The sequence below is a fragment of the Poecile atricapillus genome, chromosome W (assembly GCF_030490865.1).
Source record: "Poecile atricapillus isolate bPoeAtr1 chromosome W, bPoeAtr1.hap1, whole genome shotgun sequence".
NCBI classification, from domain to species: domain Eukaryota; kingdom Metazoa; phylum Chordata; class Aves; order Passeriformes; family Paridae; genus Poecile; species Poecile atricapillus.
Genome location: NC_081288.1, coordinates 106,316,501 through 106,341,247, shown reverse-complemented (window position 1 = coordinate 106,341,247; position 24,747 = coordinate 106,316,501). Strand labels below are relative to the sequence as shown.

Genomic DNA, 24,747 nt, shown 5'->3' with positions numbered 1-24,747 from the left:
CCAAAACTACATTACTACAATTATTCCTTTAAAACAGAGGTGTGAGGTTAAGCTACAGAAACTCACGATTGAGCAAAAGAACAGTACATTTCCGCTTCATAGATGAGCAATGGTTTGCACTTGAATGCAACTATTGCTTAACTTCCTTTTCCAGGCTTTCACTTGTTTAATTTAACTGATTAATTTAATTAAAGCAAAAAAAGGTAAACATTTTGTTTCCTTGGAATGTTTTGTTATTTTTGTTTAGGAGAGAAAAGGTAGGATAAATAAATACCCTCTTTCATACTGACCTATATCAAGGAAACCGATAGGTTATAAACACAGACTTCAGACTTTATTCAAGGGAAATAATCGAGAAAACTCTTTAAAATATGTTTACATATATATAAATGCACTCTGCTTGTGAAAAATATTTATACAAAAATTAAGACAACTGTTAATTCTCAAATGTTATAAATATAAAAATGTAACCTGTTTTCTAAGTCAGTTCAGCCAAAACTTATTTCAGATCATTTATATTACTGAACATCCCTGAAAATTTGTAATTAGTAAGCTAATGAATCACAGTGGAGTTTAAAACTGGAAATGGAGATGCAAGTCTGAAGATAAACTAAATCAGCAATCAACAAGGACCAGATCAGTTAAAAAATAAAAAATGTTCTAGCCATACCGCTTGTATTCATATCATCTTAATACATTTAAATTTATTTTATTTTTACATTAGTTCTTTAAATTTGCACTCACAGTAATGTTTTATACAAAAAAAACCCCAAAACCAACCTCACTGTAATATTCATTTTGGAAAGGGGATTTAGTGGTGTATTTTTGTATATGTGCTTAACTTCCTAGTGATGTACCGCTGGGCTTCCAAACAGATAAATTATGTTTAACATGTCTCAGTAACTGCAGCTTTAATAGACTTCAGTAACTGCAGCTACAGGGAAAGAACAGAAAAAAATAAACTGGAAGTAATATATCAGGTGAAACCAAATATAACAGAATGCTGAAACCAGCTAACCAAGACACTTGGTGAAACAACCAAGGCCAGAAGAAGGAAAAAACAAGGCCAACCATCAATCTAAAGTGCTAATTTGGATAGAAGGTAATTCTGGCAGGGGGAGATCCCAACCACTGACTCACAACCACCAACCCAAGAAACCCACCAAATCAAAAGAAGATGAGCATATGGACTAATTAAAATAAGAAGTGACAGAATAATTTAACCAATAGAAAGTAGAATACTAATTAATGAGAAAACTTTGTAACTTGTTGCCAATGAACACTGGTGCCTTTGTATGCTAAAATGTATAAAAGTGAAAAGTTTTGATAGTCATGCTGCTGGCTTTGTGGATTTACCACCCAGTGTCCCTTTCTGTACAGAACTGTGAATAAATCAAATACCTCAACTATGTGTGGATTAGCTTCTTGCACACCAGGTGATAGAACCTGTTTTAGGACAACAGTACTCTATTTAACACGTAGTTGCCATTTTCAGGGGAAGTGTGAATACATTTAAGTTCTCCTTTTTGAGATAACATCTGTCATATGACAGTACTTGCTGCGCAAACTGGATGGGAGCTGATTTTTTTCCAGTCAATAATCAGTTTCATAATCAGTTCCTGTTATGGGCATCAATCCTTCATTCATTCAGTTATAAAAATGTGACTTATTAGAAAAGGAAAAATAGAGTCTAAAGGCACAGAATCATGTAGCTGCTTTATTAGGAATCTGTAAAAAAGAATCACTTTAATATAAGAAATCCAAATCTAGGAAAGTAAAAAGGCATTGGAAGCCAGCTTTTAGCTAGCCAACTGTTGGGAGTTAGGTGTCCTCCTTTTAGTTCTGGCTCACCTGTGGAAATTTTACCCATTAGTTGCAGGGAAAACCTGACTGCGGGCACTTGGTGAGTGCTTGAGAAAACACAAAGAGTTCGTCTGGGCCCAGGGGGGAAAAGGGGCAGGAAAAAGGGAGGGTGGGGACAGTTTGGCGGGCTTCTTCAGCTTCGGAGAAGGACACTTAGGGCACGCAGAGCTGTTGCGGTGGAGAAAAGGAAATTTCGCCATCACCCAGACGGAGCTGCTGCTGCTTCTCCTTCTTCCCTCTTCGTTGGTGGGACTCGCACCCCCTGTCCTACAGGGACATGTGGCAGTGCCAGCCACTGCCACAGAGCTGCTGATACACCTCAGCTGCCAGCCCAGGATCTCAGCTCATCCCTGCTGTTCCAGCTGAGTGTTCCTCAGAGCCCTGCAGGAGCACCAGGACTTCCCGCCGGAGGGGGTTTGTGAAGCAAAGCCTCTCCTCCATCCCTTCCCGTCTCAGCCGAGAAGGCTGTCCCGGGGCCCCTGGTTCTGTTTTCTTGCTAATGCTGTAGTTATTGTTGTTTGTTTGCCTGGTTATACTAGTAAAGAACTGTTATTCCTATCCCCAGATCTCTGCCTGAGAGCCCTTGATTTCAGAATTATAATAATTCGGAGGGAGGGGGTCTACATTTTTATTCCAGGAGAGGCTCCTGCCCTCCCTAGCAGACACCTGTCTTCCAAAACCAAGACACCAACTTACTTAAAGATGCAAACAGTTTTGAGGTCTACAAAGTATGCACTAAGATAGCACGTTTCATAAAGCAATAAGGCAAATAACATACTCATTATTTTTAAAAAGTTACAATGGTTATATAAGCATACACAGTATAACTTGGTTACAATGTTTGGTATTGTTTCTACTACATAGCCCTATAACTCTTTCCTTTCTACATAATCAGAGATTAAATGAAGATTCCAGGTGAACACAAAGCCACCCTTGTACCACAATCTACCACTGGCAACAGTTTTTCAGCAGGAGCAATGTTTGCTCTGCTTCTTGAGTCACATTCATACTGAGGTAATTCCACAAATCAAAGTTCAGAGATTAAACACTGTTATACTTGTGAAGAGCTTCCTCTAGCTTTTGTGTCACTTTTTGAAAAAAGAGTATTTGCTGTTTCAAGAAATGCTGCATCTGTAATTTAAAGTCCCTCACACGAATTTTGTGGAAATGATTAATTTCTGCTAGAGTTGCAAAAGAAATAATGTTACAGCCTTTTTCAATGCCCTCAGCTTTTGGGAGTTCCATCTTCCCCTCTTCCACATGTTGCTTACTCTCCTTTACTTTGGTAAGGGCTCCTGTGTAAAGAACAAAACAAAATAGTTGAACTGTGAGGACAATGTAGACTCAACTCCTGTACTTTAACAAGTGATTTAATAACAACAACAAGGATTCATAGAAGGCTCATTCTAAATGTATATACGTGTGCATATATATATAGAAACAAAAAGGAATAAAATTAAAGCTTTTTCAGATCAAAAATCACAGAACAGGGAATCTTGTTAAAAAAAATACTTTAAGATGCTAGCTTGCAAAAATTGCCTGTTTCACAGTCTAAAGAATCTGATGGTATACTTCAGAGAATATCTGATAAATATGTTATAAATACATATTGTGATATTGGCTTTTCGCAAGTATTAAGATGAATATTATATGTATAATGTTATAATAGCTTTTATGTGAATGCAGTCTTTATCTCCTGCTATTAGCTAGAATTTAGGCATAGGTCAGAAGAATTTTGGACATTAGGTTCAGGTCCTGCCGGAGCAGGCAGGATTACCTCCAGTGAACAGATGATGGGGCCCAGGCTGCTATCAGCACTCACCGCCTGTGGAAGAAAGAGCCAAGGCCCAAATTAAAAGATGATAAGAGAGAAATTGAAACCACAAAGCCAAGAAATGTGCATACTCTAAAAAGGCAGATCCAAGGAGTGGCCATGCAAAACAGTGCCTGGAAAAGTTTAAATATGCATGAAATCCATGTGGCAGAAATGGTATATAAAGGGTGTTTCCAAAGCACCAGGTGTGCTCTTGGCAGAGAGCCTAGCACCTGGCCATTTTAACCCTTTGCTTTATTATCTTTGTGTCCTATTGTCTTTTTGTTTATATTAAACCTTTTAAAATTTATCAGGAAAGTGAAACTCGTTTTTCACAAATACATGCCGTGGGTTGATGCTGGCCAGATGCCAGGCACCCACGAAAGCCATTCACTCACTATCCTCTGCAGCTGGACAGAGGAGAGAAATTTTAAAGAAGGGTTCATGAGTTGAGATAAGGACTGGGAGAGAGATCATTCATTAAATACCATAATGGGCAAAACAGGATCCACTTAGATATATAAGGTGAATTTATTACTAACAAAACCAAATCAGGATAATGAGAAGTAAATAAGCCCTTAAAAACACCTTCCCCTGCACCCCTCCCTCCTTTCCAGCTCTACTGCCTACCCCAGTGGGGCACAGAGGCAGGGAATGGGAGTTACGTTCAGTTCAACACCCAAGATTTTCTTGCAGGGAGAGGAGTTGTTCCCCTGTTGCACTGTGAGTTCCCTCCCACTGGAGACAGTTCTCGCCTGAATTTGGTGTTGTTGTTCTTCTTCTTCTCCTTCTTCTTCTTCTCCTCCTCCTTCTTCTCCTCTTCCTCCTCCTCCCCCCCCCCCCCCCATCTTGGCCAAGAAGGCTGTCACAGGGTCCCTGTTTCTGTTTTGTTATTAATGCCGTAGTTGTTGTTTGTTTGCCTTGTTATACATACTAGTAAAGAACTGTTATTCCTATCCCCATATAATTTCCTGACAGCCCCTTGATTTCAAAATTACAGTCATTCAGAGGGAAGGGGTTTACATTTTTTATTCCGAGGGAGGCTCCTGCCCTCCCTAGCAGACACTGGTCTTCCAAACCAGGACACTCTCATGGACAGTAGCTCCCTGGGACCTGCTGCAACATGAGTCACTCCCATGTGCAAACAGTCCTCCCAAAACTGCTGTGGCATAGGTCACTCTTCCACAGGATGCAATCCTTCAAGGACAGGCTGTTCTAGCCTACGTGCAGGGCCTCTCTCTCCACGGGGCTCCCATAGGATCACAGCCTCCTCCAGGCATCCACCTGGGAATCCATCTGGCATAGGAACCTCCCCCAAGGGCTGTGGGTGGATCTCTGCATTCCCTGTGAATCCCCATGGGCTGCAGGGGTACAGCCTGCTTCGCCCTAGTCACCACAGCCTGCAAGAGGCATCTTGGCTCTGGTGCCTGGAGCACCTCCTCCCCCTCCTTCTTCCTGACCTTGGTGTCTGCATAGTTGTTTGTCTCACATATTCTCTCTCTGCTCTTCTCTGGCTGAAAAGCAAAACTGCGTCACAACCTTTGTTTTCATTTCTTCTTAAATATGTTATCGCAGAGGCCTTACCACCATTTCTAATTGTCCCAGCCTTTGCCAGAGGCATGTCCATCTTCAGAGCCATCGGGGATTTGCTCTGCCAGACATGGTGGAAGCTTCTAGCAGCCTCTCAAAGAAGGCACCTCTGTGCCCCCCCCCCCCCACCAAAAGTCAGGCCATGCAAAACCAATACAGTATACCAGTGAAACAGAAAAATTAAGAATTAGGAAATAAACAAAGAAATACTTGACTAAAAAGGGGGGGTTTGACAAAAACCATACCCTGACACCCTGATCCACAAGAACAGGAAAAGGGTCAGGCTGCAAGTTAAGATAAGGAGCTAGAATACACAAACAAGATGCAAAAACAAAGGCACCACAGGATAAAGGGGATTCCTCGGACCCTAAGCCGGAAGGAATGGATTTAAAGTCCCAAAAGGTGGTCAAAGGACTGAAAGGGGCATGGAGCTAATTGTAATATGAAGTGAGGACAGGCGGGGTTAAGAAATGAATATGTATTAAGCATATTGTGTAACCCTAGTTTGTAAAGGATAAAAGGAGAAAACCAAATCTCAAAGGTGTGCATGCTTTTCGGAGCAGATATCCCCATGCACCTCAGCACTGAATAAAATTCACACCTACTCATAATTATTCTGTGAGTTATAGAGTTCTTTTTCTATCTGCATATCACCAGCAGTGGAAAAACATGAAAGCATTAGAGAACTAGTCAGATCAATTGAAGCCTACATAAATACCAGAAAAATAGCCTCATTCAGAAACTGGACTTTGTGAAATATCACATTTCACAAGTTTTGTGAAATATAAAAAGGAGATCAGACTACACAAAATCTTGGTAATACACCATTTTGCTTTTATATTGCAGATATCCCCAAATTAATTATTGATTACTATATAATCTAAAAGTTTATTTCAAAGTTGTAGAGATCCAGGTAAAGCTAACACAAGCTTGTAAGAACTAGAAGAAACACAGAACAAAAGAACTGATAGTCTTCCTTGTCCAAATAGCTAATTAAAGCATACACATCTTACAAAACCAAAATATCACCCAAACTAGATTCACCTAAAGCAGTAAAGCAGACTCATCTAGTGACAACACCAAGATGAGTCTTAGACATTTATTTGTCTCAATTTCCCATAAGAGCAACTTATTTGCCTTAAATATTATATACATATTTCATTCATATAACTGAAATGAATCAGATCAATAAAGCTTTTACCTTATCACAAAATGTTAGTAATACGGCATTTTCCACAACCTTTATGATCCCAATTAAGTTATTTGTTCCTTTAACTATTTGCAATGTCTTAACTAATTTTCTCCTTTTGCATTACATTTCTTAACATACATGGAGGGTTGACCCTGGCTGGATGCCAGATGCCCACCAAAGCTGCCCTATCACTCCCCTCCTCAGCTGGACAGGGGAGAAAAACTATAACAAAAGGCTCCTGGGTGGAGACAAAGGCAGGGAGAGATCATCCACCAATAACTGTCATGGGCAAAACAGACTTTGAGAAATTATTGAATTTATTACAAATAAAAATCAGAGCTGGATAATGAACAATAAACACAAAACTTAAAACACCCCTGCCCCTTCCTGTGAGGGACTGGAATGTTAATGGCTCAAACAATCAGGGTGCAAGCTGAGGATGTGCAAAATAACCACCCAGGGGCAGAGGGTGAGCACACCTGCCACCTCAGGATACAGCTGGGTGTTGAACAAGATAAGGGAAGAGGCTGATAAGAGGCAAATCCATCGAGGTGGGATAATGGTTTTTATCATGCCAAAGTCTTTACACAAGTGGATCAGCTGTGAAAACTCCCCTCTGGGAAGCACCAGGACATTCACATGTAGCCTGGAAGTAATCACCCCTTCTGATGGGCCATAATTGACTCAAGTGTGCTGACCTGAGAGGCAGCTGTGACATCTTCAGAGGTGCCATACACCATCAAAGACTTAAAAAGTGTCCCATGATCTACAGCATTGCATCAGTGTGAAATTCCCCACCCCAGGGGAGGTACCTGGGCATTCCCACCTGGACCTGAGCATATATAACCCATGGAACTTCTTCAAGATCTGCTCCAGCAGGGGGGGGTCCCTCATGAGGTCATGAGTCCTGACAAACCTGCTCCAGTGTGGGCTTCTCTCTACAGGGTCACAGGTCCAGTCAGGAGACTGCTCTAGCACAGGCTTCCTGCAGGGTCACAGCCTCCTTCAGGCATCTACCTGCTCCAGCATGGGGTCCTACATGGGCTACAGGGGAATCTCTGCTCTGGCACCTGGAGTGCCTCCTTCTCTGCTTCTTCCCTGACCTTGATGCCTACAGGGTTACTTCTCTCACATATTCTCACTCCTCTCTCCAGCTGCAGGTTCTGGCCACAATTTTTCTTTTCCTCCTTCTTAAATATGTTATCCCAGGGCTGCTACCACTGTCACTGATTGGCTTGGCCTTGGCCAGTGGCAGGTCTGTCCTGGATCTGGCTGACACTGGCTCTGCTGGACATGAGAGAAGCTTCTATCTTCTTCACAGAAGCTCCCATTGTAGCCACCCTGACCCCCGCCCCCCCACAAAAACCTGTCCATGAAAACCCAATACACCATACTGTGACTACAGTTCATAGACAGGACTCCCTATACATTGCAAAGAAATGTTTTCCTATAGTCTCTGAAGTGACACTAACCAGCGAGCTAACAGAGAAAGTTCTCTGCCTATCTTTCAGCAGGATGATCTCCGTGCTATCGGCTTGTCTTGGTTTAGAGCAAATTTGGGAGAGAACTTCTAAATGGGGGTTTATCAGAAAGTAAATTCAAGCAGCCCCTCCTTCAACTGATTTGGGAAAAAAGATTTCTTTGGAGAAAAGTGGGAAAAAACTGTTTATTTAACAGAAATTTAATAATATTAAACAATAAAACCTCTCGCTGTTTGATGAGATGGCAAATTTAGAAAAAGTCTTTTTCATGAGGTGTAGCTCAGCTCACTCAGGTTCTTATCAGTCCCTCCGGCGCTGGAAAGTGCTGAGGCCCAGGCCCCAGTGGGCCACAGGTGTGAACTCCCGGGGTTTGTCTGGGTTTTCAGTCCAGAGTAAGTTTGAACAGATCTAAGAAAAAAGGAAAAAAAACAGTCCAGGGAACTTCTCTGCCTCAGTTAACTAAAAACAAAAGAGAGCTCTGTCCCGCTGTCTGTCCATGTTGCAGACAATACAGTCTAGGAGAAGGATGTGGGGGAGTGAGGGCTCTTTCTCAATACAAACTGTGCTTCTCGTTCCCTCTCTTTGCTCTCAGAGCCAGTCTTAAAGGTGCAGAACTTAATATGTAACATAAAGCGATTTGGGATACAAGCATCATAAAGTCACCCTAAGACACTGCTGCAGAAGCAGGTTTATCTTCTTGTCAGCCAGAATCTACACATGTAGTAAACACCATTAAACAGTAAAATTGTAGTTTCTCACCAGTGATGTTATCTTTCTTTACTTTACACATCCATTTAACAAGCCAGTTCTTACAAGTCTTTCCCTAGTTCTCTGACACATCTCTTCGGTTCATATTTGGAACATGAGATTATGCACAGCTGTTGGGGGTTAAGTGTCTTTTTAGTTCTGGCTCACCTGTGGAATTTTTACCCATTAGTTGCAGGGAAAACCTGACTGCGGGCACTTGGTGAGTGCTTGAGAAAACACAAAGAGTTCGTCTGGGCCCAGGGGGGGAAAGGGGCAGGAAAAGAGGAGGGTGGGGACAGTTTGGCGGGCTTCTTCAGCTTCGGAGAAGGACACTTAGGGCACGCAGAGATGTTGCGGTGGAGAAAAGGAAATTTCGCCATCACCCAGACGGAGGTGCTGCTTCTTCTCCTTCCTCCCTCTTCGTTGGTGGGACTCGCACCCCCTGTCCTGCAGGGACGTGTGGCAGTGCCAGCCACCGCCGCGGAGCTGCTGATACACCTCAGCCGCCAGCCCAGGATCTCAGCTCATCCCTGCTGTTCCAGCTGAGTGTTCCTCAGAGCCCTGCAGGAGCACCAGGACTTCCCGCCGGAGGGGGTTTGTGAAGCAAAGCCTCTCCTCCATCTCTTCCCGTCTCAGCCGAGAAAGCTGTCACTGGGTCCCTGGTTCTGTTTTCTTGCTAATGCTGTAGTTATTGTTGTTTGTTTGCCTGGTTATACTAGTAAAGAACTGTTATTCCTATCCCCAGATCTCTGCCTGAGAGCCCTTGATTTCAGAATTATAATAATTCGGAGGGAGGGTGTCTACATTTTTATTCCAGGAGAGGCTCCTGCCCTCCCTAGCAGACACCTGTCTTTCAAAACCGAGACAACAGCAGTGTCTGAGTTTTCTCTATGGGCACTGATTTGGGAGGGAATCAATCAGCACAGCTGCTGCTCCATGTCTTTCGTTCCCACTTATTTCCCTGCCTGCTGTGGCTCATCACCTGCCCATCTCCAGCCCCTCACCTGGCAGTCAGGTAGAATGGAAGGTCAAAGTATGCTCTTACTACAGTGTGCTAGTTTGCGCTGGTGTAGAGTTAACTTTCTTCCCAGTGGCTGGTATGGGGCTGTGTTTTGGATTTGTGCTGAACACAAGGTTGATAATATAGAGATGTTTTTGTTATTGCTGAGCAAGGCTTGCACAGAGCCTTTTCTGCTTCTCATACTGCCATGCTGGCAAGGAGGCTGGGGGTGCATGTTGAAATAAAGAACTCTGATCCAAGAGAAAAGTTCTGTTAGACAGAATATCCCCTTATTGCAGCTATGGCCAGGCTGGGCACATATTGAGAATTTATTTGCTATAGACATGTCCAACGAAAAAACTATTTCCGGGGGTTTAAATACACTGTATCATTCAAGACCTCCCCACAGCCCCCTCCCAGAGTCTACCCATCTTTTTGCATCATAGATGCCTTCTCAAATTTTGCCTTGCTACTCTTTTGTGAAGCAAGACTGCCATCTAGTGTCCCTTTCCTGATATCATTGGGGGGTGTCAGCTCTTCATCAGCTATTGTCTTCACCACTTTAGATGAATTTTCAGGTTGGCAACTTCCCGCACATGCGCATTCCACTTCTGCTAAGTCCCAGTTTTCTTATTCTTTTAATTACCATTAAGACAGTGCATTTCTCTTTAGTTAAAAGATAACCCAAACCTCCTCTTAGCTAAACAATACTTTATTGAATTTGCTCCTCTAGCTAAACAATTCTCTATTGATTAAGTTTTCTGGGGTGTATAGGTCTATGGAGTAATTTCCTGAAGGTGCAGTTAGACTACTCCTTAATTTTCCCAGGGTTTCTATCTTGTTCTACTGAAACACAGATTTAAACTGAAAACGGCAAAGATAATTAAGTCAAAAAAATCATAGATTCCTTAGTTAACTAAAACACAGCTCCTTGCAAAATTCAGAGGACCACAAGATTACTAGCTAAATAAGATATAACTCCTTTACAATGGGAATTTGGAAAGAGACACAGCCTGAACAGGTGACCCAAACTGACCAAAGGGATATTCCAGGCTACATCATGCTAAGTATATAAAGCTGAATGAAAAAGAAGGAAAAGTGGGATATTCAGTTGCAGTGTTTGTCTATACAAGTCATCTCTCCTGCACATGGCTGAACACCTGCCTGCCCATGGGAAGCAGGGAATGAACTCCTTGCTTTGCTTTTGCTTGTGTGTGTAGCTTTTGCTTTCCCTATTAGACTGTCTTTATCTCAACCCACTAGTTTTCTAGCTTTTACCCCTCCAGTTCTCTCCCTGATCCCACTGGTGGGGGAGTGAGTGAGAGGCTGTGTGTGACTTGGCTCCTGGATGGGGTTAAACCACCAGGAAGTTAAAATACCACATGATTTGGCAGACTTAGGGAAAAGGAGCTTTTCCCATTTTTGAAATGGGGGTTGTGCCTTGCATTATAAATAAAATCTGTAATTTCTAAAATTCAGAGAAGCATGTGTGATTTTTCTCTGTACAACTTCTAACAACAACTTTTTAACTTGGCTGGGGGGTGTTTTGAATAGCAAATATGCAGAAAATATTTTCTCTGTTCTCAGTATTTCTCTACTCTTAAAATAATATTTTTGTCCTTAATTTGCATTTAGACCGCTCTCTTCATGGCACGTCCTGTCTGCAGCCCTGGTAGGAACTTTCAGTTGTGAGCATAAGAAATTCCCCTCTGATGTGATGCAGTTGTAGAAAGACAGTAGAGAAGATTTTCCTTTTCTTTTTTAAACTGTAGCAGGGAAATTATTAACAAGTTTAAGTGTACACTGAAGACTGCATGGCCAAGGATGCTGGTATTTGAGTGGCAGAGGCCATACTCTGAAGTTGGTGTGCCAAAGAGATGCTGGGAGGTCAAGAGCAGTGACTCTCCGCAAGGCTGAGGTGGTGGCAGGGCCTGGCTTCACACCTTCCTGATCCCCATGGCCCACCAGCATGAAGGCTAAAAGCTTGGCACCAGCTGCTACAGCTAATTGACCTCACCATCTCTAGTGTAGCCCAAAAAAAACAAAAAAGAAAAATCTTTTTTACATGCAGCGGTGCCAGCAGCAGGATCAGATTGGTTAAAACTAATGAAGTTTATTTTTTTATTTCATTGATCATTGATCAAAAAAAACCCCAAAAAACAAACCCAAAACCAACTCCAGAATAAAATACTAGTATCCTATAAATCTAGGCTAATAAATTATACTACTCTACATTCTTCAGGTCACAATTGAATCATATTCTAATCTACACAATTCAGAGATCACACGAAAGTAAAAGTCTTTCCTAGAGATTTCAGAAACTATTAATATTCATCTGGTGGTGCCAGAGACTGAAATGTTACGAGTTCATGGCTTAAACATTGCCATAAAAGACTTTTTCCCCATTAGGGCAAAAATGTAAAATGAAGCTGCACCAAGGAAGCTGCACCATTGTCGTGGTTTTAAACCAGTAACTAAAAAATTACTTATTTCCTGCTGTGAGATATGGATTAGAGCAAGAGCAAAACAGGCTTAGAACTTAAAAAGGAATAAAGAAAGTTTATTAACAAACTACAAAAATAAGAACACCAGAATAAACTTCCAGAAAACCCTTTTTATCCCCTACTACTCACCATTCTCTTGTTCACATGACAACAGAGACAAAAAAAACTTTAGAACTTTGGTGGTTAAAACAGTCCCAATTCCTGCTACAGTCTTTTCATCAGTCTTTGTAGAGAAACAGAAGTATCTTTCTGTTAATTTATGAAGTTTCTCACAAGAAAACTATTTCTGTTATAGTTTTCTATTTCCCTGATGTCAACTGCCCAGAAAATGCTGTCATCAGAGCTCACTCCTCCCATTTTACATCACTCTGAGGTGTGTTATGGGCCATGAGTTTAGGGATGTCATTTTAAGGATGAGTTATTCAAAGGCAAAAGTCTTCTTCATCTGTCTTTGTGAGCTCCACTGGAAAACAGTTTTCTCATTGCCCCCCAAGGCTTCAAATTTTCGCTTCACCCTGTTCCAGCACCTCACTGCATCACAATCACTCTACTTTTTACTCAAAATTTACACTTTGAACATTCTATTCCTCCCTATATACTCTGTCATGAATTAAAGGAGTTTTTTCAAGACCTTATTGTCCATTTCCATAGCCTCAACAGAAAGGTATTTCAGCTCATAAAGCATCTCCTTATTCTCTACCTTTTCTGAAGCTTAATTCTTTTCTTTACTGTCTCTGATAGTTTTATAAAGTCTCTTTACATGTTGATTACTCTCTTTTTTTCTCTGTGGATAAAAGGATTAATCTGCAAGTCTCATCTGGGTAATGAAAAGGTTAAAATCTTGCCCAGGCTTTTGTAGATGGTTCTGTGATCTCTGCCGGAGCAGGAGCTGGAGCTGTCTTTGATAGAAGATTCCTCATGGCTGCTCTGGAGAGTGTGGTCGCTGTCTCAGCTTGCCGCAGGTCCAGAACTTTTGTCCTTTCTTTACCCGGCAGTCTCTGATGAATTTTGTCACAGCAAAAACTGCAGCTTAGCCAGGGACCAGCCTGGCCCAGCCAGAGCCCGGGGCAAGCCCCCCGCAGGCCCCCATCTCCCGGCTGGGAGCCGCAGCAGGCCCAGCCCAGCCCCCGCCCGGGCCACATGGCCGGGCAGGGAACAGGAGGCCAGCCGGAGCTCTGTTACCTTTCACAGCCAGGAAACAAAGAGAACAAGAGAGCTCTGGCTTTACATCTTAAGGTAGGGTTCACAAGTTGATCTCACTTTTCAATGGTTAAAACTGCTGTCAATTCTTAGAAATGACCGATAATTGGTCAGGAGAAAAGACTCCCATCAGTCACCAGCAACTTCAACTTCTTTAGCTCCCAAAACCACCTTAAAGGTAAAGTCACCCCATGACAACCATGTACAAAGCCCACCTCACCCTCAATGGGTCTCCTGACTGAAACCATGAACCGTGAGTTAAGCCACCTAAGACAACTTGACATAAGGTAAAGTGACACTTTGGTTCGATCATCTCAGGTCTGGGAAGAAATAGATAAAGCTGGGACAGCATCCGTGGGAGGGACAAGTCCAGCAGCTGTCATGAAAATCATCCCTTCCTGGCTTCATGCTGGGGGAGGCCATAGCCCTCAAGCTTATCTCTTACTGCCAGGTTTGCACAGACTCCCCCTCCCTAAACAAGGGGGGAGGAGAAGGATGTTTTTGGGTGTGTGGCAAAACCTCTGGTCATAGGCAGTGAATACCCATCCTCCCTTACAGAAACTGGCTCAGTTGTAAAAAAGCTCCCCCCTACCCTGGGAAAGCTGCATCCACAGGACATTCATGTGAGAGGTAGCTGGAGAGGTGTCATAATCCATCAAAAGCCCCTGAAGTGCTCCCCAGACTTATTCCTGAAGCCTTGCACCAAAGCACTGCATGTGATGCAAAATGATGCAACCAATCCAGAGTCTTGAAAGAAACCGTGTCAAACTTGCCCTTTTGCAGGGGAGGTGCCTGGGCATTCCCACCTGGCCCAAATGTATATTAATCTATTGAATTCTATGCCTTCCAGCAGGGGATCCTCACCACCAAGAAGACCAGATGGAGGGAAGCAACAAGATGTTGTTGTAACCCATGGAGGGGTGATATCTTTCTGTTATCTAACTAAATCTGTTTCTGTCACTCTTCCTGTACCTTCCCATCTCTTTTTCTATTTCTTTGTCTTTATTTCTCTCTTATTTACTGTTAAATAAAATATACCTTTTTTTGGTATCAACATTTAACCTCATTTGGTTTTAATCTCATTTTGGGGAATATTCGAACCTAATGTTTCTATCTGCAATCCACAGAGAGCTCACTTTCCTCGCCTATAATTAGCGGATTGTAACAGGTGCTTTCAAAATTTACACTGATTTAATTAATATATAAACAGTTAATGATGATGTTAGAAAGCAGTGTCAAATGTCATTCAATTTTAAAAAGTTACCAGTGTTAATGAACATGATAAATGTTTATTTTTTTAAATAATGCCATATTTAAGATCTGATTAGACTCACAACACATACATCTGCAAACTGAAGTACACAGACATAGGAAGAGCATACATGGCAAATTTATGCAGAGCTACAAGGACTGTAATCATACCTGTGTGTCATGGAGTTACTTTACCTTTAAGAAAGTTAAAGTTGCTGGGGACTGCCGGGAGTTTTTTTCTCATGACCAATTATCGGTCATTGCTGAGAATTGACAGCAGTTTTAGCCATTGAAAAGTGAGATCAACTTGTGAACCCCACCTTAAAGGAAAAAACCAGAACTCTGTAGTTCTCTTTGTTGCTTGGCTGTAAAAAGTAGCAGACCTCCGGCTGGCCTCTGGTTCCCTGCCCAGGCCATGCGGCCTGGGTGGGGGGCCGGGCTGGGCCTGCTGTTCTCCCGGCCGGGAGATGGAGGCCTGGGGGGCTTGCCCCGGGCTAAGCTGGGCCAGGCCGGTTCCTGGCTTGGCTGCAGGTTTTGCCGTGATGGAATTTACCAGAAAACTGCCGAGTAAAGAAGGAGAAGAGCTCTAAGCCTGCTGCAAGCAGAGACAGTAACTATGCTTTCCAGAGCAGCTATGAGAAACTTTTCATCGCAGACAGCTCCAGCTCCTGTTCAGCAGAGATCACCGAACCATCTACAAAAGCTTGGGCAAGATTTTAACTTTTTCTTATCCAGATGAGACTTGCAGATTAATCTTTTTATCCAGAAAGAGAAAAGGAGAGTGATCAACATGAAAAGAGACTTTATAAACTACTAGTGGCAAGAAAGAAAAGAAACTTCAAGAAAGGTAGAGAATTAAGAAGATGCTTTAATTAAGCTGAAATATCTTTCTGTTAAAACTATGGGGATGGACAATGAAGTCCTGAAAAGAACTCCTTTAATTCATGACAGAGTATGGGGAGGAACAGAGTGTTCAAAGTGTAAATTTGAGAAAAAGTAGAGTAATTATGGTATAGAGAAGTGCTGAGAGATTTGAAGCCTTGAGAGGCAATGAGAAAACTGTTTTCTAGTGAAGCTCACAAAAACAGACAAAGAATACCTTTTGCCTTTGAATAACTTATCCTTAAAATGCTATCCCCAAACTAATGACCTATAACACATTTCAGAGTGATGTGGAATAGGAGGAGTGAGCTTTGATAACAGCAGCTCTGAGCAGCTGATATCAGAAAAACAAGAAACTATAACAAAAATAGTTTTCTTGTGAAAAACTCCATAAATTAACAGAAAGGAACTTCTGTTTCTTTACAGAAACTGATAGAAAGACTGTAGAAAGAATCGAGATTATTTAAACCATCAAAATTATAAAGTTTTTGTCTCTGTTATCATGTGAACAAAAGAATGGCGGGCAGTGAGAAATGAAAAGGTTTTTCTAAAAGTTTATTCTGGTGTTCTTATTCTTGTAGTTTGTCAATAAACTTTCTTTACTCCTTTTAAGTTTTATGCCTGGTTTGCTCTTATTTTAATCCATATCTCACAGCAAGAAATAAATAATTCTTTTTTTTTCCCCTTTTTGTTAATTACTGGTTCAAAACCACGACACTGTGCATGTTCAGAGTCTTCAAAATGCTCATGCAACTGGAAAATATTTAAATTATTCCATTCACAATGTGCATTTCAGCTCTAGAGTCCCCCCAAAAAATCTACAAGTTTTGGCGTGCAGCACCTCCAGTATAAATGTTTCACTGGGTCATGTTACACCACACTGCTATGCAAGCAATGAACCAGTTTTCCCTTGAAAATCACTGACAAGACCTAAACAGATTTTTTAAATGTATCTATTCTGTTACCAGTTTCATGAGACAACCACTCCAAACCACACTTTTCACTTTTTAATTTTTTTTTAATTTAAATTCTCATGGCCTTTGTGAAAGAGATAAACAAGATATTGTGTAGAAAGCATTTGCCATTTGCCAATAAAACTAATATTTTGGAGGCTAAGCCAAATGTGATTTCATTTTTAAATTAGAATTTTCAGTTATTTGAACCAGACAATTTAAGGTACCATCTGGATGAGCTTATACAGTTTGCACACATTAACGTGGCATTTTAACTGTTCAAATAAAATCTAACAATGAAGTCATGGAAAGAGGCTGGAAAGGTTGAAACATGTCCTTGTTTTGTGGTTTCACCCCAGCTGGCACCCAAGTACCATGCAGCCTCTCGCTCACTTCCCCCACCAGTAAGATCAGGAAGAGAATTGGAAAGGTAAAAGCTAGAAAACTCATGAGTTGAGATAAAGACAGTTTAATAGAGAAAGCAGGGCCCCATCACGTGTAACGGTTACTTGAGTAGACAAATGACATCACTAAAAATGTCTTCCCCTTTCCTCCTTCTTTCCTCCACTTTCTATATTGAGCATGATGTCACATGGTTTGGAATATCCCTTTGGTCAGTTAGGGTTACCTGTTCCGGTTGTGTCTCCTCCCAACCTCCCATGTACTGCCAATACCCTTGCCAGCACAGCAGTAGGAAAAGCAGAAAAGGCCGCAAGGCCCTGTGCAAGCCCTGCTCAGCAATAACAAAAGCATTTATGTATAATCAATCCTGTGTTCAGCATAAACCCAAAACACAGCCCCATACTGGCCACTGTGAAGACAATTAATTCTACCCTAGCCAAAACCAGCACACTTTGTTTCAAAGGTGACTTGCAAAATAGCAAAATTGGATAGGTCATTTGTTTTTAATTATGTGCTTACAAAGATTTGGAAAAGTTCTGGGAGCTACTCTCTGGTTTTAGTCTACCAATTCTTGTCTTCCCTGTTTGGATGGAAATCCTTTTAGTAAGACCTGGATTTCTCTCAGCTGCAAGAAAGAAACATGTGACTATCTAGATTCTTCATAAGCTTCAGGCTGAAAAGGTATTACATAGTTTTAAAATAAAATTACTTCCTCTTTCTCCAAAACAATTTTTACTTTTTCAGTAGCTACACCGTCTTGCTACTCTCTAACTCTCTACAAGGTTTTCCCAATAGACAGGATCTTACTGCCTGTGGTGAACAAGTACCCATAAAAACATGAGAGCTGACAATGTATTATTGTCTTTGGTCAAATCTATGTGTGTGAGCTCTAATCAAAACTTCTCTACCCTGTTGGAACTAAATAGGCAATCTGGATAGACTTCCTGATGTGCAGCAAATACATGTAATCTTTGCCATGGGAGGATGTGATAGATTGACATTTAAGAAACAAAGAGAAACACCTAAAGAAGTTAAGGGTGCTGGAGGCTGATGGGAGTTTTTTCTCCTGGCCAATAACTGGCCATTTCTGAGAACTGACAGTAGTTTTGACCACTGAAAAGTGAGATCAACCTGTGAACACCACCTTAAAATCTAAGCCCAGGAATTTCTTTGTCTCTTTAGTTTCCGGCTTTTAAAGAGGTAACAGGGCTCCGGTTCAGCCTCCTCCCCCACCCCAGGCCGGACAAGGCTGTGGAGGGGGGCGGAGCAGAGCTGGCCGGAGTTCTGCGGGTTGTAAAGGGAATGATAACAACAAACATTTAATCTGGCTCTAACCCTGTTCCTGTAATTAACATGGACACTCAAAAGACCAGTATCTCAAACACATGTGGTTAGACACTGGTCAAATGCCAGGCACCCACTACAGCCAACAGCTGCTCACTTGCCCTCCCCTGCCACAGCTGGAATGAGGTAAGAAAAATTTAAACAAAGGATTCATAAGTTAAGGACCGGAGAAAACACTCAAGGGCAAAACAGGCTTGACTTGGGGATATAAAGTGCATTTATTACTAAGATCACAGCACAAAATTGAGAAGTAAAATAAGTCCTTAAAACCACCTTTTTTCCCCCAGCCCCTCCCTCTTTCCCACCAACAGTGCACGGAGACAGGGGGTGGGGGGTTCTGGTCAGTTCATCACCTGAGGTTTTCTTCCACTGCTCAGGGAGAGGACTCTCCCTGCTACGCCATGGGGTCCCTTCCCACAGGAGACAGTTCTCTGAACTTCTCCAGCATGGGTCCAATCTCATGAACAGCAGTCCTCTGAAAACTACAGCAATGTGAGTCCCTCCCATGGGCAAACAATCCTCCCAAAACTGCTGTGGCATAGGTGACTCTTCCACAGGGTGCAGTCCTCCAAGGACAGGTTGCTTCAGCCTGGAAGCAGGGGCCCCTCTCTCTACCAGGTCTCCCACTGGATGACAGCCTCCTCTAGACATCCACTTGCTCCAGCATGGGAACCTCCCCCACGGGCTGTGAGTGGATCTCTGCATTCCCCGTGGACCTCTATGGGCTGAAGGGGGATAGCCTGCTTCACCATGGTCATCAGCATGGCCTGCAGAGGAATCTTGGCTCTGGCACCTGGACCACCTCCTCCACTGACCTTAGTGTCTCCATGTTGTTTCACTCACATATTCTCACCTTCTCCTCTTCTCTAGCTGGGATTAAAACTGCCCCCACTTTGTTTTGATTTTCTTCTTAAATATGTTATTAGAGGCATTAACATAATCTCTAATTGGTCCAGCCTTAGCCAGCGGCATGTCCATCTTCAGAGCCATCAGGGATTGGCTCTGCCAGACATGGTAGAAGCTTCCAGCAGCTTCTCACAGAAGCCACCTCTGTGCCCCCCCCACCCCCCGCTACCAAAAACCAGGCCATGCAAAACAAACACAACATACCATTTTCTAAAGGCAAATATGTACCAGGGATAATATTGTGTTAAAGGCAGTTTTAGACAAGAGGTGGTAGAGCATCAACACCTGCACACAGACTGACTGTACATTTCTCCAACCAGTTCCAAGACAGTGCTCTGGCACAAAATCAGCTCTACATACAACATGCTCATGCAGTAGTCTAGTGGAAGCTCAGTTAGATGAGTTTTCTCTGGTTCAGCATGGCAAACCTAAGCAATAAGTGCAGATTTAAACAACTATAAAGGAAACAGGCCTATACAAGTTGAAGGAAATATGAGTTGAGTCAAGCATATAACTTCTTCACAATCCTCAGATTACAGTCTCCAAGAATATTACATTGAAGAACTTATATAGTCCTAAAACTTAAGGATACAGTGTTTAAATAGTATATCTCATCTGCTGTGTTATTTCACCTAATTAAAAATCTTTCCCTCTGTTTTTTTTCCAGAAGCTTACAAATAATCCTATTATTATTTGACAACTCACTCTAAAATTCTCTACTCTCAAACACGAGGCATTACCAAGGTCATCCTTCTTTCCAAATTTAAAATACTTTAAAGTTGCTATCAGAACACACTGACACAGCAACTAACAGAACTCCTTTAAGAATAGATTACACACTTCCCTTTTCTATTCAAAACAATATTGATCATTTAAGTTTCCACTCATAATTTTCAAGATTTGACAGAAGAATGGAAATCTGACTTTGATACACGTAATTTTAATCAAAAGCTTACTTTTTTAAATTAACAGTTTGTGCACTTTATACCAACTTTGCCTCCTCAGTTTTTCCCAGCAATAATGCACACCTCCTGAAAGCCTGACTTTTTGATCTATTGAAAAAACTCTTCCAACTTTTTTACTGTAAAACTCAAGGTACTCTTCCAGATGCAATAATCATGAAAATGACACATAAGGGTAAAAAAGATTGATTCACCATGGGTGACAATTCAAGCTCTGCCTCTTGTGGAGTAGAACATGACCTATTGTCATGGGGTGACTTTACCTTTAAGATAGCTTTGAGAGCTAAGGAAGTTGAAGCTGCTGGTGGCTGATGAGAGTCTTTTCTCCTGACCAATTATCGGTCATTTCTAAGAATTGACAGCAGTTTTGGCCATTGAAATGTGAGATCAACTTGTGAACACCACCTTAAGATGTAAAGCCAGAGTTCTCTTGCTCTCTTTTTGGTTTCCAGCTTCTGAAAAAGTAACAAGGCTCTGTCTTGGCCTCCTCCCCCCCTCCAGGCTGGACAAGGCCACAGGGGTGGAAAAGAAACGGAGCCGGCCGGTCGGGCTTAGTTTGTAGTTTCTGCTGCTGGACTGAAACCTGACACTATGAACGTCTGCAGCTTTTCCAAGACTTTAATTCTTTTACTACCTGGATAAAACGTACAGATTACTCCTTTTTCCCAGAGAGACAGAGAGAGAGAGAGAGACAATCAACATGAAGAAGACAGTGAAGAAAAGAGTTAAGTTTTAGATGGGGAAGTAAAAATAAAGAGATGCTTTATAAGCTGAAATATTTTTTCTGTTAAAGCTATGGAAATGGACAATAGTGTTCTGAAACAAAAGCTCCTTTAATTCATGACAGAGTATATTGGGAGGAATGGAGTGTTCAAAGTGTGGATTTTGAGCAAAAAGTAGAGTGATTGTGATACAGTGAGGTGCTGGAACAGAGTGAAGCGAAGATTTGAGGCCTTGAGGACAATGAGAAAACTGTTTTTCCAGAGAAGCTCACAAAGACAGATGAAGAGAACTTTTGCCTTTGAATAACTCATCCTTAAAATGACATCCCTAGACTCATTGACCCATACACACCTCAGAGTGATGTGAAATGGGAGGAGTGAACTGATGACAGATTTCAGGGCAGCTGGCATCAGAGAAATAGAAAGCTATAACAGAAATAGTTTTCTCGTGAGAAACTCCATAGATTAGCAGAAGACTTCTGTTTCTCTACAAAGGCTGATGAAAAGACTCTAGCAGGAATTGGAACTGTTCTAAACACCAAAGTTCCAAAGTTTTTTGTCTCTATGTTGTCATGTGAACAAAGGAATGGTGGATAGTGGGGGATAAAAGAGTTTTCTGGAAGTTTATTCTGGTGTTTTTATTTTTGTAGTTTTGTTAATAAACTTTCTTTATTCCTTTTAAGTTTTAAGCCTGTTTTGCTCTTGTTCTAATCCATATCTCACAGCAAGAAATAAGTAAGTTTTCTAGTAATTTTTTAGTTACTGCTTTAAAACCACGACACCTATTAATCTCCAAAATAATTTTCAATACACAAGTTTGCACATTTTATTCAATAACTGTTACACATACCCATTTCTGTACTGAATATGTGATGTTTCCTCGGTCTCTTTTACAGTTCTAATTCCCACACATTCCTGATCATATATAACAGCAAAAAGAATGAATGATGTGCTAGTCTTTTCATAATGATGAATATATGATTAGTATTAACTTCACAGCTGGGAAATCCACTACACATATATCATGCTATAAGCTTAGATTTGTCTGAACAAGTGTCACTAGTTATGTAGCAGATGATTTTTTCATATTTGGAGTTCCTTTTACTCCAGTGGATCACAAAACATCATACAAACAGCAACCTGAACCTCAGAAGCATTTTTCAGCTAGAAAAATGATAAAAGAATAACAAGTGAGCAACATCTTTTTGTGATAAGGGCAAAGGATAAACAACTCCAACTAAGAACATCATGGAAGACCATCATCCTTACAAAGGCAGCAAGAGAGTTTCATGTATGGCTGAACTGACAAACACCAGTAGCTTTCAACATCTCATCTGAATGTCTGACACTGAAAAATGCACACACCACCATGTACACCTCAAACAAAGTAGTCAATCAGATTATCTCCATCTTCGGTTTACTTTATATTTATTATCTACTAGATCAGAGATTTAAGTTAACTAGCATACATCAAAGAGTAATAGATGTTTGCATACCACTTTATCTTCAGGCTTTGTAAACAAGGCCATTAATCTTTAATGTATCAGCAGTATAGGCAAATGTGGTTTCTTTCAGAGATACACAACCAAACACAGTAACCTCTGATCAATAAAGTTCCCAACAATGTATAGACCTTTGGCACAGAATGCAAATTACCACTGATGTGTTATTTTGTATTTTTAGCAACAGCTTACCTGAGTAAACACTGAAAGATTTAACTCAAGGCCAGCAAACCAGATGCAGAGCAAATTTAGCCCTTTGTCTCCATATCTGTGTGCATACCACTGAAACATAAAATTTCATTGTTTCAGAAAACATGTAAGGGTGTTACCTTTCTGGACGTGGATGATATCTGGAAAGTTGGCCAAATGCCCCTGATAGAGTGCTAACAAATCCATCACAGCATCGAGGTCCTGCCGGGGCTGATCTGCAAAGAGATCCCCAATGGCATCATAGGCTTCTGCAGTGAAGGCTATGGCTTGGTTGAGGCCAGCTGAGAAGGCCTGCTGGTCCAGCTCAAATGCCTGACTGAGACACTTAAAGGAGTGTCCCACCTTCTGGTATTCCTTCTTGATACCAGTGACTTGTTTACGAGCAAACTCATTGGCTGTGTGATTAAACTGCAGGGCACTTTCATCCATCTTCTTTGTGAAAGCTTTGAAGCCATCCACCTGACTTTCTACCTCATGCAAGTCCAGGCCAGCCCCAGAGCCAGCAGGGACACTGATGGTCAGGAAAAAGTTGGCACCCACCATCTCATCCTTCTCAGCCTTGCACTTGCCTTGTTTCCAGGTCTTTTCATCTGTGCTGGGACAGGTGAGGAAGTGCTGGAAGGCATCGCACTGAGCCAGCACAGGGTGGCTGCACATGTGGTCCATCCACCAGGCCAGGCCTTTGCGACGTTTGAAGATGAAGTCCTCCTCAAAGCGGCCAGTGGCCTGCTTCTCTGGCAAGTGGGGCACGGAGATGATGGGGAACTTCTCAGCCAGGCGCCCATAGAGCCAGTCAAAGTGCTTGTAGCGGCGGTGCACCTGCTGCCCAGTGTGGCTGGACACCAGCTTGTAGGCGATGTAACTCTTCATGCCCTTGAATTTAGTCTGCTTGGTGGGGTCCTCGATGGAGCACTGGAAGGGGTAGGGGTTCTCCTGCCACTCAGGGCCCCGGGGGCCCAACACCACGCACAGCTTGTCCCCGTCCCTCACAAAACCTGATACCTCACCCAGCACAAAGGCCTCCCCACCAGACTTGACGAAGGTCGAGAAGCAGTTGAGGTTGCGGCTTACCTTGGCCGAACTCTTGGTGCTGCTGCTGGGTGGGTGCAGGTGACCTGCCAGCTGGCCACTGCGGGAGCTCAGGGACATGTCAGACTGCATGGACAGGCAGTAGTGGCCAGAGGCCCGTCTGCCCTCCGCCTTGTAGATTGGATAGGAGCTGCTCAGGGAGCCTGGCTCATTGGCCACCGTGGAGCTTTCATCCCAGTCATCGTCCCAGTCATCATCGCTGCCCTGGCTGAGCTGGTAGGAGCCGCCGTAGGGTGGCGGCAGAAAAGGGTACCCGGCGGTGGCAGGGGCCCCTAGTGTTGCCGGCTTGAAGGCGGCGGGGGGCAGCAATGGCTCGAAACCGCCAGCAGGCAGGTTGGCGTAGCGGGCGGGCGGCGGCGTCTCGGCCGCACGGATCACCTGCACGTAGGAGGCCGGGAAGAGACCGTGGTCGCCTTGGCTGTTGATACCCTCCAGCCAACCCTCGATGTCCTGCTCACTGCAGAGGCTCAGCACCTCATGCTCCCGCAGCGAGATTTCCCCCGGGTTCTCCGATCTGAAGTCGTACAGCGCCTGGGCCCGCAGCGCCATGGCCCCACCACCCAACAGCCCGCCGGGGGCTCCCCGCCACCGTCTCTCACCTCACCACGACGACGGAGCTGTGCAGGAGTGAGCCACGGCCCTCTGCGTCTGGCCCGCAGTGACACTGCAGCGGCTGGTTCTCTGAGCTCCGCTGCGCTGCGGCGAGGTCGGCTCCCAGTCCCGGCTTCACCTCGACGGACGAGGCAGGGCGCAGGGGCCGAACCGGTGAATGTCCCACGTCGCCAGTTTCGCTAATCCAGAGCCGAGAGGCAGGACAGAGGAGCCGAGAGCAGAGCGGCCGTCCCCATCGATGGGCACGGTCCGGCCCGCCCCTTCCCCGCCCGGACCCTGACGCGGACCGGTCGAGGGGTGAGCGCCAAACTCCGGTCGTGCTCCCGCTCACCCTCCCCTCCACGGCCTCTGCCCTCACCCGAGAAAGGCACCCCATTTTCACAGCCAGAACAATAATACGGTTATAAAATGGTAGAGTTTTGAGTGGATATTACCAAGTTTTGCAGGTTGTAATATTGCAAGTTCAGCCTCTTTATATCTGTTGATTAAATTTTCATAAGTTTACAAGATTTTCATTACTCG

The 24,747-nt window shown here is 43.0% G+C and overlaps 1 protein-coding gene across 1 annotated transcript; it reads right to left on the bottom strand.

The window, feature by feature from the left end:
• Positions 1-2,904: 2,904 nt before the first annotated feature.
• LOC131591497 (sorting nexin-18-like) lies at positions 2,905-24,162 on the bottom strand. Its single transcript, XM_058862276.1, has 2 exons — positions 22,644-24,162; positions 2,905-3,158 (listed from the first exon to the last, which is right to left on the bottom strand). Exons 1-2 carry the CDS (start codon positions 24,160-24,162, stop codon positions 2,905-2,907), a joined length of 1,773 nt encoding a protein of 590 aa, XP_058718259.1.
• Positions 24,163-24,747: the final 585 nt, after the last annotated feature.